This window comes from Rhinopithecus bieti, unplaced genomic scaffold (assembly GCF_001698545.2).
Source record: "Rhinopithecus bieti isolate Rb0 unplaced genomic scaffold, ASM169854v2 scaffold_7648, whole genome shotgun sequence".
Classification (NCBI taxonomy): Eukaryota; Metazoa; Chordata; class Mammalia; order Primates; family Cercopithecidae; genus Rhinopithecus; species Rhinopithecus bieti.
Window position 1 is genome coordinate 1,067,950 of NW_016805609.1, and position 14,296 is coordinate 1,082,245.

The window sequence follows — 14,296 nt, forward strand, 5'->3', positions numbered from 1 at the left end:
TCATAATAATTGTGAATAACTCTGTCAAGGTATTTCACTTATTGGCTGAATTAGATATTAAGATGAAGGAAATGCTGAATTATAGTATACACTGAATATTTAATAAATTAATCCCCCATGCTGGCAGTAGGAGTTCCAGAAATAATGCCTTCTGCACATCAGCACTTAATCAATGCTAGTTAGTGATAATGGCTTAAGGACAAGTAGATACCGAATGGATTCACAGTCCAAATTAGAAGCACAGAGGAATCATACTCAAGGTTAAAATCATTCTAACAAAGACTTTTGGTAGTTACGGTTACAGGAAAGGAAAGAAGATTGAAGTTTTGCTCAAGTTGATTCCTTTGAGAGTTGTGAGACATAAACTTATTCATATAAATTTTGGCTCTGGTTTCTAGGTCTGATTATTTTTCTTTCATTTGATGTGTACCTGGGTTCTCAGTGATAGATTCTGACTCCAAAATGCATACTACTTCTCAAAGTTGTAAGAAGAGAGGAAGGAAACAGAGAGAGAGGAGGAGGAGAGAGAGAAATAAGGGAAGAAAGAAGAAAAGGAGTAAGACATGGAAAAGTAAGGGATAAAGGGGAAAGTGGGAAAAAGCAAAAGAAGAAGGGAGAGGAAGAGGGGAAAGAAAATAGGGATGTGGGGAGCTGGAGATGGGGAGGTCTTGTTCCTCACCATCGCCAGTTTCTCCCAATCCCCCTTTTCTGAGCAAGAACCTCTTATTCATTTTGACATAGCAGGTGGACTCCAACTTTTTGTAAAGAATACTCAAAAGGGAAAGCATAGATGTATATGTGGGTGAGTAACAGGAATTCCCTATTCCTGGAGTAGTTAAAAAATATATATACTATACAATCCTTGATTAGGACATCACTGCTGAGTTTTTAGTTTCTGAGTGCTATACAATTTAAACAGGAGTTTTTAATATATTTAAACTGGATTTGACGTAGAGATAGTACAAATCAGTTTTCTTAAGCAATGTTAAATTATTGTCTCTCAGCATAATTGAAAGACATTTGATAGAGAGAAGTAAATTTAATGGGGGCAGGAGGAAAACATGCTACTGGAGCTACTGGTGACTTTAGGAGATCCTGAGTAGGGGCTTTTCCAGGAATTGAGCACAGATCAAGACAGGAAGGGAAAGGAGATGGCAAAGAGGTTTGCCCCCATAGACGTTTACATCTGGTTGGTTTACATCTGTTTTAGGTTTGCTGTCCTGTTCAGTCCTTGACAATCTCTTCAGGAATCTGATAAAGCGAATAAGGAAATTTATTAGCATAAGCTCACTCCCTGAGTTGGCCTGCCTACACTTATCTTACAGAGAAGGCCCAGTTCCTCCCCCACCTGAGCTCTAATTTTCTCACCATAAGGATATTACAGCATGAAGGGATTAATACAAATAGAAGGCATTGCTTTAAGCTCTATACTTCAGTGGTTTGCTAAAGTTTGAAGAAAACAGGGATAACTCAAGTATGTTGAGGATCAGTGATTTAACATTTATAAAGTATAAAACTTATTTATAGTCTTGAAGAGAAATAATATAGGAAATGCAAAGTTATCGTTATCACTGGCACCATATCCAAATTTCTTGCCTACATTTTTCTGATCCTGGCCATTAAATTTCATATTAAACTAGAAAAAAAAAAGATATTCATTAAAAAGAGCTAGTAAACAAAGGTTAAAAACAGTGAGTATAGGAAACTCCACACAAAAAGCCCCACCACATTTTAGGATATGTTTACAAATGATAAAGACAAAGTCAGGATGTAGTAATACTAGCAGCAGAAGTTTAAGTGAGGACTGAGCATCTATTAGGCACTGTGCTATCTGCTTTTAATGTATTTATTATATTATATAGTTCTAATAAGAAACCTCTGCGATAAGTGCTGTTCTATTCCTATTTGATTGCTAAAGAATCAAGAAACCAAAATTCTACAGTATGTATTGGTGTATACAAAGAAAATGAAATGCTCATAAACTCAAGGATATCACATAATTAATATCCTAAATCCTAGGACAAGGATGTTGAAAAGTATTCAGTAGACACAGAAGACAATGAAGTTTATAAATGTGATACAAACAGGAAAGTGAGTATAACAAAAAACATAGTCACACACTCAAATAGGTGGTCGGCTTGGCTTAAGGAACCCTGAAATAGCAAGCTATGTTTGTTTTGCATGTTTTCTTAACTTATTGCTTCTTGGTGTGCTGAAAAGCTTTTAAATCTCTGCAGCACTCACGCGCTGTGGAAAGAGCTTGGCCTTGGGCAGCTTCCATCTTTGAGCGAAATTGTCTGCAGAGATCTGACATATTGGTTGCACATATATTATGTTACCGCCACTCTAAACGTAAGTAAAATGAACACATGAACAGATGACAGCAATGATGATAATATTTTTGGAACAACATCAGTATGCTGTGCTTTGATTGGACAGAATTGAGCTTGACAGGGATCATATTTCCCCTTTTAAAGTTAACTTATATTTTTCTTTTTATTCTGCCTAGAAGAAATGGGCTAAAATAGCAGTCAGCCCTCTCCTCGTACTTGGCTGGTGATGGCGGACTGTTTATTTGGTTTTAAGAAATATGTTTTAACTGTAGCTGTCAGTAAAATAGAGACCATAGCATACCACAGGCACCCACACTATGCACCACAGACCACGGAAAAACACTTAGTAGCTATATGTAATCAAATTTGTGCCATCTGATATAGAAGAGTGCCTCACTATTTATGGGAGCACTATAACACATCTTTTATAAACCGAAGACTCTATTTGTAGTGTGAATGGTCTCTTACTCTGTTTTAAAGTTTGATTCTGTGTGTACATGTGGTCTTCCTCAAGTAAGACACTTTTGGAAAGTAAATCTAAGGTAATCAAACATAATGAACATTTATTCATTCATTCAACACTGAAGATATCTGTATTAAGGACTATGCTGGGTAAGTGATTGCAAGGACGAAGCCCTTTAAAGCCCCTCAGGTACTCGACTAAGGCCAGGGAGGAGAGAAGAATTCTGATGTGTTACATATTCTTTTCTTGGAAAGTCAAAAATGAAATAAACGTCTTTTCTTCTGTAACACAGCTATCCAATAACTTCAAAAGGCAATCTTTTGAAATCTCCTTCCCACATATAACACACAGCACAAAAATGTGATGAATTTCTGTTGTCACAAAATATCAAAAATTTCAATGAGGAGAACTTGACAAGTCCTGGGGATCTGAATGCCCAGAGTCCTAAACTGTACCTAGAGTCTTGCAGCATCATAGCCTGAAGGAACTTGCGATTCTTGTGCCCACTCCACTCTACGGTCCCATTCCCTCTTTCGTTTTTCAGAGGAAGAAACTAGTGTTCAGAAAGGTCGAGGGAGGATCTGAAACTGGAGCTAGACTTTTTGATCCTCAAACTTTTTAGGTGATTTGCAGCATGAGTCTGCTCCTCCTCTTTCGCAGGTGAGAAAGCTGTATAGAATGACATACTTTGGGTTTCAGGGGATGTTCTCTTGTTCTCTTTTAGTCAAACTTATTATAAATAACTTGTAAGCAGAAGGTGTGGTGGCAATGGTTGATGGACGGTAGAAAGAACTTCTGTAAAGGCTGGGCGCGATGACTCACGCCTGTAATCCCAGCAGTTTGAAAGACCGAGGCGGGCTGATCACTTGAGGTCAGAATTCGAGACCAGCATGGCCAACATGGTGAAAACCTGTCTCTACTAAAAATACCAAAAATTAGCCGGGCTGGTGGCGGGCCCCTGTAATCCCAGCTACTTGGGAGGCTGAGGCAGGAGAATCGCTTGAACCTGGGAGGCGGAGGTTGCAGTGAGCCGAGATCGCGCCACTGCACTCCAGCCTGCCTGGGTGACAGAGTGAGACTCTATCTCAAACACAAAACAAAAAAAAAGATCTTCTCTAAAAACAGCCCAAACAGACCCACTCGGGGCTCAGGGAATTTGCTCTTCCCTTGGTACTTAACTGACCCGCCACTCCCGCATAACTGCGCCCAGCCACTCTTAGGATTTGGCGGGTGAACAAGCGAAACGGCAGATCCCAGGATGCAGTTCCGCCTTTCATCACTTATGTAGCCCGGTCGCTACCCTCGCTGCATTCTGGGAAACGTAGTTTCTTATCAGCAACGACAACGTCTAGGAAACGTTTCGCCGTCAGGTTGGAGGGATCCGCCCCTCCATTGGCCCCGCCCCAGGTTGCTTAGGAGACAAGAGACGCCAAATCTTGGTACTTCCGGTCTTGTAGGGCAGGACAGGTGCATAGAGAACTCCTCAGAGGTCTATACCTCGAGGGCTGCCATGGAAAGCCTTGACAGATTCTGTCAGGACTGGTGCGACAGCAAGCAACACTGGTTGGAGATCGGACCCCCGGACTTGGTGGAGCGCAAGGGCTCCCTGACCCTTCGCTCCCATCACAAGAAATATTCGAAGCCGGTGTTGGTGTATTCCTGGTGAGCGAGGTTCCCCTCCCAAGTTCCCGGGTATTGCGGGGAGGAAAGAGAGGGGAAAGGATAGAACAGGAAAGGAAAGGAGAGTCAGAGAGAGAGGACAGGAGTGGAGAAGAGAGAGGAAACAGAAAAAAGAATGAGAAAAATGGGGGAGAAAGGTAGAGAAAGAAGGAAATGAGAAGAAAGGTAAGGAAAAGATGAAACTCTCGAGAGGAGTGGGAAGGAGGAAAAGAGAAAAAAGAAGTGAAAGAAGTATTTTCAAAGGAGAGATGGGGAGAGTGGGAGAGAGGGTTGGAGCAGGCAGGAGGAAATAGAAGAGCCTTCCAGGGGCAGCTCCTAGCCACACACACACTGGGCCATGCAGCAGCCAAATCCCCGGCCACCTGAGGTTTTAGCTCATTCACACAGAGTGGGTGTGTATACACATAGGCGGTGAAAAGCGGGTGCTATCAGAGGCCTGGAAATCACTTTCTGAAACAGGCACTTACTCATAAAAGGAATTGGAGGCCAAGGGCATAGCAGGAGGGAGATGCCTGTTTAGAGGACCAGCCTCCAGGGCTGCCATTTTCTGGGGGTAGGGCGTACATTGAGTGATTTGAACGAGGTCCCTCATATTTTCTAGGCTACATACGAGGACTTTTCTGGCCAGAGACTGCAAACTGGCATCTCACACTGGTTAAGACCAAAAGACATTGCTTCGCATGAGCTCTGTTTACTTTTTTTTTTTTTTTTTCATTTTAATTAGTTGGCCACATTTAAAACTAGGAGTTTCACGGCCGGGCGCGGTGGCTCAAGCCTGTAATCCCAGCACTTTGGGAGGCCGAGATGGGCGGATCACAAGGTCAGGAGATCGAGACCATCCTGGCTAACACGGTGAAACCCCGTCTCTACTAAAAAATACAAAAAACTAGCCGGGCGAGGTGGCGGGCGCCTGTAGTCCCAGCTACTGCGGAGGCTGAGGCAGGAGAATGGCGTGAACCCAGGAGGCGGAGCTTGCAGTGAGCTGAGATCCGGCCACTGCATTCCAGCCTGGGCGACAGAAGGAGACTCCGTCTCAAAAAAAAAAAAAACAACTAGGAGTTTCACAATAAATCCAGGGTTGTATCTTTGAAAATTTGAAAGTCCTGGCCAGGGAGGATTTTATTTCTCCGGGAAACTATGAATGTACCAGAGCTGAGCACTGGCTACACCTTAAGATGGGTGTTGTTCTGTCTTTAGGAACTTCCCTCATGTAAGTTCTTGCTTGGCCCCAAGAAGCATTTGGTTTACTTCTTGTGCTTTAGACCTTGACCTGGAAATTCACTTTCTCTTAAAGAGAACCTGGAAGAAAAGTGGAAACTTGTAGGATTTTTCAAATTCTTCCCCTCAAATTAACTTTCCTGGCTCTACTGTTGATAGTAATTACATTTGCAGTATTTGAAATATTTGGGAGAAGTGTGAAGAAAAAAAAGAAATCACAAATCTTGTCTACTTTATGTTTTTGCTTTTGAAAGAAATGAATGATTTTGACTCTAGCCCTAAGGCTAAGCACTACTTCATCCCATTCATTCATGTAATATATGTGACCCCTGCAGTTTCTGTCTTGCAAACTTTCTGAAGCCTATTCCCTGCTTTCCAACAAGTTTACTTTTCTGCTTTTACTTNCCAGAGCTGAGCACTGGCTACACCTTAAGATGGGTGTTGTTCTGTCTTTAGGAACTTCCCTCATGTAAGTTCTTGCTTGGCCCCAAGAAGCATTTGGTTTACTTCTTGTGCTTTAGACCTTGACCTGGAAATTCACTTTCTCTTAAAGAGAACCTGGAAGAAAAGTGGAAACTTGTAGGATTTTCAAATTCTTCCCCTCAAATTAACTTTCCTGGCTCTACTGTTGATAGTAATTACATTTGCAGTATTTGAAATATTTGGGAGAAGTGTGAAGAAAAAAAAGAAATCACAAATCTTGTCTACTTTATGTTTTGCTTTTGAAAGAAATGAATGATTTTGACTCTAGCCCTAAGGCTAAGCACTACTTCATCCCATTCATTCATGTAATATATGTGACCCCTGCAGTTTCTGTCTTGCAAACTTTCTGAAGCCTATTCCCTGCTTTCCAACAAGTTTACTTTTCTGCTTTTACTTCTGAACCTTGAAACTGTCTCTCTTCCTCCTTTGAACTTAGTGTGAGAGGTTATACAGATTTGGAATCCAAAGCTACACTGGGAAACAGAAAATCCTCTTTTAGCCTTATATCGGGCTTACCTCATAGCTCTCAAGCAAAACACTTAGCTCTTCTGTGATTCTGTTACCCCACAGAGATTTGAGTCATAATATAAATCACCACTAGAAGTTACTGTTAAAGAGAAAGACCTTTTGCAAAGGGACAGTGCTTCTGCTGTCTGCTGCACCACTATTACTTTGAAAATTCCATTGTGAAAGTTACAGATATCAATAGCAAAACCACAGAAGAACATACATGAGAAGAAGGTGAGGAACCTGGTGAGGAGAAAAGGGTAGTGGAACACTGTAAGTCATTCTAGCCACTGCTGAAAATATAGAGGGATATCATGCATTGGTTTTGGAAGGAAGGCTGGGGAACAGGAAGACTTAAATTCAACGCAACATAACATTTGTGTGTCATGCACTTGGCTACATGTTGGGAACATATAGATAGAGAAACGGATTCGATTAGATAATTGTTGTAAAGCATTTAGCATCCTTCCCGGAAAATCATAAGTTGTCAATAATATAGGGTAGCTGTATGAGTCCGTTTTCACACTGCTATAAAGAAAAACCTGAGACTGGGTGATTTATAAAGGAAAGAAGTTTAATTGACTTACAGTTGATCAGGTCTTGGGAGGCCTCAGGAAACTTACAGCCATGGTGGAAGGCAAAGGGAAAGCAAGCACCTTCTTCACAAGGCAGCAGGAAAGAGAAGGGTGAAGGATGAACTTCCAAACACTGATAAAACCATGAAATCTTGTGAGAACTCACTCACTATCATAAGAACAGCATGGGGAAAATTCTCTCATGATCCAATCACCTCCCTCTCTTGACACATTGGGACTACAGGTCCCTCCCAATGTGGGGATTACAAATCAAGATGAGATTTGAGTGGGGACACAGAGTCAAACCGTATCAGTAACTAACACTATTGATTTAGCATAGCATAATGGTTAAAACTCGGGCTCTAAGTTTGAAAACTAACTCTCTTGCTGTGTGTTGTGGCAAGTGACTTGACTGCTCTGGGCCTGTTTCTGCAACTGTAAAATGGGAATGACAGGGTTATTGTAAGATTAAATGAGGTATGATATGTGAAACACCTTTTAACACATGGCCTGCCACATATTAAGCACAGTAGAAGTTAGTTATATGTATTAGGACATGGCCATTGACCCCAAGGAGCTCCAGACGGCAGTAAAGGAGAATAATATCAATAAATTCGTTATCATCTGATTTTTGCAAAAAAGAAATGATTATAAGAAACAAAGGTAATGGTGTAGTGGGGAGGGTGGTTCCTGAGCAAGGTTTTGAACTAAGGATAGGGACAAAAAAGAATAGGCAAGTACAGTGGAATAGTAAAGAACAGCCCCTCAGGAAACAGAATTCTTTTTCAATAGTGGACAAATGTAGTTGATCCTTATTATTTCTGAATTCTGTGTTTGTAAATTCACCTACATGCTACAATTTATTTGTAAGTCAAAATTAATACTTGATGCACTTTTGTGGTCATTTGTAGACATTCTCAGAGCAGCAAAAAAGGCAAAAAAATTTTGAGTTGCCCAACGTGCATGTTCCCACCTGAGGTCAAAGCAATGCTCTGCCTTTTGTTTCAGCTCTCATACTGTAAACAAGTATCCTTTTCATGTTCTATTTAATGTGACTTTTTTTTTTTTTTTTTTTTTCTTTTTTTGTTTTTTTTTAGCTGTATAGTAAGATGGCCCCAAGCATCATGCTAAGCACAAGAAGAGTGTAACATGCCTTACAGAGGAAATGCATGTGTTAGAAAGCTTCATTCAGATTTAATTATAATGCAGTTCATGTATACATATGTAACAAACCTGCACGATGTGCACATGTACCCTAGAACTTAAAGTATAATAAAAAAAGAAACACAATAATTACACTTAATAGTAAAACATAAATGGCAAAATAAGTATAATTTAATAGTAAAACATAAATGGCAAAATAATTATAATTTCTGAAGTTTCCTGTTGAGTATCTGTGATAGCTTTTATAATTATCCCTATTAAGATTTTAAGTTTTATAACTGTTACATTAGATTTTTAATGAAAACCTGTTTTATTTAACTCTGAGTTGTGACAATACGTTTTATAGTCTATCTCCAAGAAAACATTATAGTGCAGTTGGCAGTGATTTCAATGTGAATGAATCAACAATACACGTTATGTAAGGTGTTTTTAAACTGAAACACACATAATACAAGGTTATGTCTTGATTGACTGACAAAAATATTGTGACCAGAGTCTCACAGGAACCTAACCTTGTATTTCTGTATTTGCTAATTGAGTGTTCGAGGCAACTTTATAGAATATAAAGATAGCAAGAATTGACTGTGAAATGTGAGAAGCACTAGCGTTTTCTGTGCTGACTGTATTTCTGGCATACTTGTTCTTCCATATCCAGCCAGTCACCAAGATCTGTCCTACAAAGCTGAATAAAATTCAGGTTGTGTAAAATTCTCAATTGAATGATGTCATTGACTTATTTTTATGCATTTTGGTCATAATTGTTAGCTTTCTATTGATTTGTTTTATGATAGATTAAATTTTTATTAAATTTTAATAGCTTTTATTAGTGATTTCTTATTTAATTGATGAACACTTAATATCTATAAACACACCATTTGCATGGCTTCTCAACAGAGTATTCAATCAGTTAAGTGACTGTACATATACGTACAAAATAAAATCTGTGTCTGGGAGAAATTCTGACTTTCCTCTGATTAAACAGTTCAAACATTTAGATTTTCTCCCTGTGTCTCTCTTTATCTGGCATGTGATACAGAGCTATTTGATCTCATTACTCATATTAAAAACAGTTGTGTATAATAGACGTGATAAAGTACTATATCCAGAATCCTTGTTAGGGGATACCTTTCATCTGTTACTGGGATAAAACATTACCAAAGAGCCACTTCTTCCTTGCGACTGAAGTGGTTGATAGAGTCATATCACCCTCATCACACCTTGATGCTTCTGAGTTAGAGATGCCTTTTCTAGGAATTATTTTACCCCACTAATTCCTGTAGCATTTATGGAGCCACATCATCAGGTGATTCCATTAGAACTGAACTAAGGGGAAATATTTTCTGTTAGGATATCTTCCCACTCATTGGAAGAATCACAACAATTTAGACTTACCCTTAACAAATTCTCTTATGGGAGGCTAATTCTTATATTCATTCATTCATATTCATCTTTTCCTTGGCCAAATTGACATCTGGGAACAAGTGATAATAATTTAAAGCAAAACAAATGCATTGGGATCTCCATGGAGACAGTGTTTGCTCTGGTCTCCATGGTGACATTTAGTTTTAAGGACTCAGGTTAATTTTATGTATTTGTGATTTTAATTACTTTTCTTCCCTGCCTAAGCCCCAAATTAAAGAGCCTGGGAGTTTCACTTCCTGTCCTCTATAGGAAGAAATCAGAAAGATAAACAGAAAAAAGGGAAGAGAAATATGGTGATAATTGTTGGGTAGGGAATTTTGTAGTTTTAAATACTTTTACACAAAATCATTTGGGCTGGGGCAATAAATTAGAATTAAAGGGGGGAATCTTTCCATGAAGCTCTTCAGACTTCCCCCTATCCTACTGCACTGTTTAAACAGGGAGTTTCTATGTATTTAAGGTACTTCATGTTCACAGGGGCACCCAGTTCCAAGACACCTGGATATCATGAGTGCACTTAAACAGAAAAGAGAGTGTCTGAATTTTCTAATTTGCTGTGTCATTCTTCTTGTATTTAATGAATGATTTTCTCAGGTACTAACCTGGAAGCATTTAGAGTTCCTCCTGTCACTGGAGACCAAGCTTGTGCTACACAGATCTTTGCTAGCCAGCAATCCCATCTTTCTACATTTCCAACACACATTCGAGAACTATGATAAAAAGCAAAGAAAAAAAAATAATAAGGCCCCTTGGTAACCACGTGCTGCAGCCTGTCCTTTTGCTGAAATCCACAAGGGCTTCTTTTCTATCAAGCCTTCATCTTTCTGCCTTTAACATAGACTCAGGCCCTCAATCAGAAGCTTATTAACTCTTAATTTGTACACATTTTTAAGTTTGGTTATGTGGTTTCCATGCAAACAACACAAAGTTTGACGGGGGAGAGAAGAGGCTTTAAAGGGGCTTTTTGGATCTATAGTTAGAAGGCGGAAAGAAGGGCAGGCCTCAGGACAAGGGATAAGAATGCAGTAGGTGCTCAATTAATGTTTCTCAAATAAATGAGCAAATGAGCAGGCAGAAAGAATAAAGACAGAAACCCAAAATGTACTGCAGGCTGAGGCCCTATATTTGTATTTTAATGAAGCCTTGAGGTAAAAGACCACAGTATAGTACAAAATCCTCACTCAAACCAGGGCTGATTTTCACAGCCATGCTCTTGATGCAATAACATAACATGGAAGTATGTTTGGACACCTCTGTAGAAATGACCTTAGAAGGGTATAACATATACTTCTGTTAAAGTAGTAAATAATTTTTAAATGGGAGCTAAGTTTGTGCTGTTCCTCGTTGCAGTGTGTGTCATACCATCAAGAACTGACAGGTACTAATGAGGTTTTGAGTTAATGTGGGGATGAATGATATTTACACTTTAAAGAGATACTTTTATTTCTCAACTTATACTTTAAAAAATTCCAAATTATAATATCATGCAGGCATTTAAGATGATGTAACAGTAGGCTAAGAACATGGAAATATATTCACTCTAGCGGGTAGCAGAATTAGAAATATGCACACAACTCAGATGCATATATAAAATTTATTTTCTAAAACCAATCCTCAAACTTTTCAACTGTTGGTTACTAGAGAAAAATTCAAACATGCCAATTAAAGCTTATCTGTGTCTCTTTAACAGCTTGTTTTAGGTTAAAATAGTCTCGTTCAGAACAGTGCCCACTCCTTGAGTCCTTCCTCCTCCACCTTCTCCTTCCCCCAACACCATCTGTATGTGTACAAGGGGCTGAGGTTATGTGACGTTTGGGTGGGGGTGGAGGAGTGAGGCCTCCGGAACTATTGTAGGTCCTTGTCCTTGCTTGCCTCATCGTGGTCCAACTGCTGTGCATGCTGCAGCCGAATTTGTGGCTGATGCTGTTGGTTTGTTGAGAACTTGGTGTCTCTGCCTCCAGATTCAGTCCCACTTGGTCTCTTGCAGGGGACTGCAGATACCTATCAGGCTTGTCCTCGCACAGCCCCTGACTTAGGCTGGTCACCCTGCAACCACAGGTAGAGGTGGGGCACGTCTACCCTCAACATGGTGGCCTGCAGCTGGCCCAGTGACACTCAACTCAGCTTCCCTCTCAATGCCCTGGAGAGAGGGCGAGTGGATGCCATGGTTTGCCCAGGATGGTTTACTCCCATTGGCTTGAGACTTGCCAAAGCTCCTCTTTTAGTTTCTAAAGTGTTCTTCAGAATATTAATTACAAAGTCATCCTCCCTGTGGTATATTTGGGAGCTTCTGGTTCTTGTTTTTAATAGAAGCTTAAGGAATTTAGAAGTCCTTTTGTTTCTCAATAATGCCTGACTTTCAAGAAAATATCTCACTTAGAACTCAAAAATTTCATTTTGTCAGTCAGAAGTTAATCAATAATACTCCATTTTTCTTCAGATTTCTGGTGAAACAGTCCTAATTCTTCCCAAAGCAAATGTGGGTATCTCTGATTTATTAGAGCAAAAGTTATTTTAAAGGGTGGTTCAGTAAAGAAAAGTACAAAGATTAATATTTTAAAAATTAATCTCTTTAAGTATAAAAAAGCAGTATGTACTGGAATTCTCTCTTTGGTTAAAAATATGTGTCTAGGCCAGGCACAGTAGCTCACGCTTGTAATCCCAACACTTTGGGAAGCCAAGGTGAGAGGATTGCTTGAGCCAGGAGCTCGAGATCAGCCTGGGCAACATGGCAAAACCCAATCTCTACCAAAAAAGCACCAAGAATTAGCCAGGTGTGGTGATACACCCCTGTGGTCTAAGCTACTTGGGAGGCTGAGGCGGGAGGATCGCTGGAGCCTGGGAGGCAGAGGTTGCAGTGAGCTGAGATTGAGCTACTGCACTCCAACCTGGGTGACAGAGCTGGGTGACAGACCCTGTTTCCAAAAAATAAAATAAAATAAAATAAATGAGTCTATATTCACTGAAAAGAGAGTGAAAAAATATTCCCTATGTAACATGATATTTATTACTGGATGGTGGATTTATGGGTTGTTTTTCCTTTTCTTTTTCTCTTTGCTACTTCTACATTTTCCATAACAAACATGTATTTTCATAATAAGAATAAAGTAAAATTACTTAAAATTTGTGATATCACTTTCTACAGCTTTTACCTGGATGCAAACATTTTCTAAAGGATCAGAATTTAGACACAATACTTCATTTCTTTCAGCATCTGAGTCACCCTCCATGGTTTATTATGAGCCTTTTAAAATATCTTTTAATTGCTAGTTTATGTTGGGTAAAAAGCATGATGTTATTCACATTCATTTGGCGTAACCACCCTTTCATTCTCGTCTGTGTTCTACAACGGTGGATCCTACGCCATCGTTATTTTTAATCTAGTCCTACATTCTCATTCCTCAACATACGCACATTACCTACAAATGCTTTTGGATATAGTAGTTTTTGGGGAAAGCACTGTATTTTTTTATTTTTCAAGATGAAATCCAGGAGACTCTGCTTCCTTTTGCCCTGACTACATTTTCTTTCAATGCTATTTTCTTTTAAGAAATTCCAGTCAAATTCTTTTTCTGAAAACCGGTAGTTATAGAATGATAACTACCATGACCTTTGTGTGAAAGTTTGCTCAACTTAACTGGCATTTACAAAAATAAAATTATTTTACATGCAAGATGAGCCCTGGTAAGACAAAGTATACAGAAGAGGCATTTCACCACACAGGCAAACTTGGATTAGGAAAGATCCTTGCTGTACAGAAGTACCTCTGCCTCAAGCCAAACCCCTACCCTTATACCCAACTCATAACTGGGCTGTGGGAGCCATTAGTGTCCTCTCCTTATTGTAATGCTGCTGTAGTCTTTCCTCTCACAGATAGTCTGAAGTACCTTTTCACCAAACTCGCTTTCATTTAACTTACTGACTATCTCTTTCTAGGTAAGAGTGTTGTGGTTGGGGGAGGAAGTTAGAAGAATGTGCGGCTTAGTGACATTTTGATAAGGAGAGTTTCACACTGAGAAGCCCAAACTCAGGGCTCAGGGGGTTTTGTGGCACCATAACTAGTATTGTTAGATACACTTCTCTGAGTTTCCCTGGGAACTCATCCCCATTGGCACCATTTTCTGTGGGTACTGGTCAGAACTCTTTTCGTTGCAAGTGACAGATGGTCAGCTTGCTCTAGCCTAAGAAAACAGAATGAATTAACTCAGGATATTCCTGGATGATTGATTCCCAGGTGAGAAGGGCAGGGGTAAGCTGGGCCTTAGGAACAACTGGAACGAAGGATGAAAATGCCACCAGGTCTGTGTTTCCCTTCTCTCTTTGTGAGTTTGCTTCATCTTGTTGTGGAAGAGTATGGGAAACATGGCTGTTGCAGTTCTGGAATGTATAACTTACATCTTCATCCCACAAAGAAAGGTTGGCTTGGCCGGGCGCGGTGGCTCAAGCCTGTA

General features: G+C 39.8%; 1 protein-coding gene across 3 annotated transcripts in view; it reads left to right on the plus strand.

Annotated features, from left to right (window-relative positions):
* Positions 1-3,844: 3,844 nt before the first annotated feature.
* The window catches only part of CFAP95 (cilia and flagella associated protein 95), a 94,364-nt gene continuing 83,912 nt past the window's right edge, over positions 3,845-14,296 (plus strand). For 2 of the 3 annotated variants that reach the window (XM_017873062.1, XM_017873063.1), the window contains exon 1: positions 3,845-4,458. In XM_017873062.1, the coding sequence (XP_017728551.1) occupies positions 4,307-4,458 (152 nt within the window). In that variant the 5' untranslated portion in view covers positions 3,845-4,306. The remainder of the gene's footprint in view (positions 4,459-14,296) is intronic. The other variant, XM_017873064.1, reaches the window with a different exon arrangement.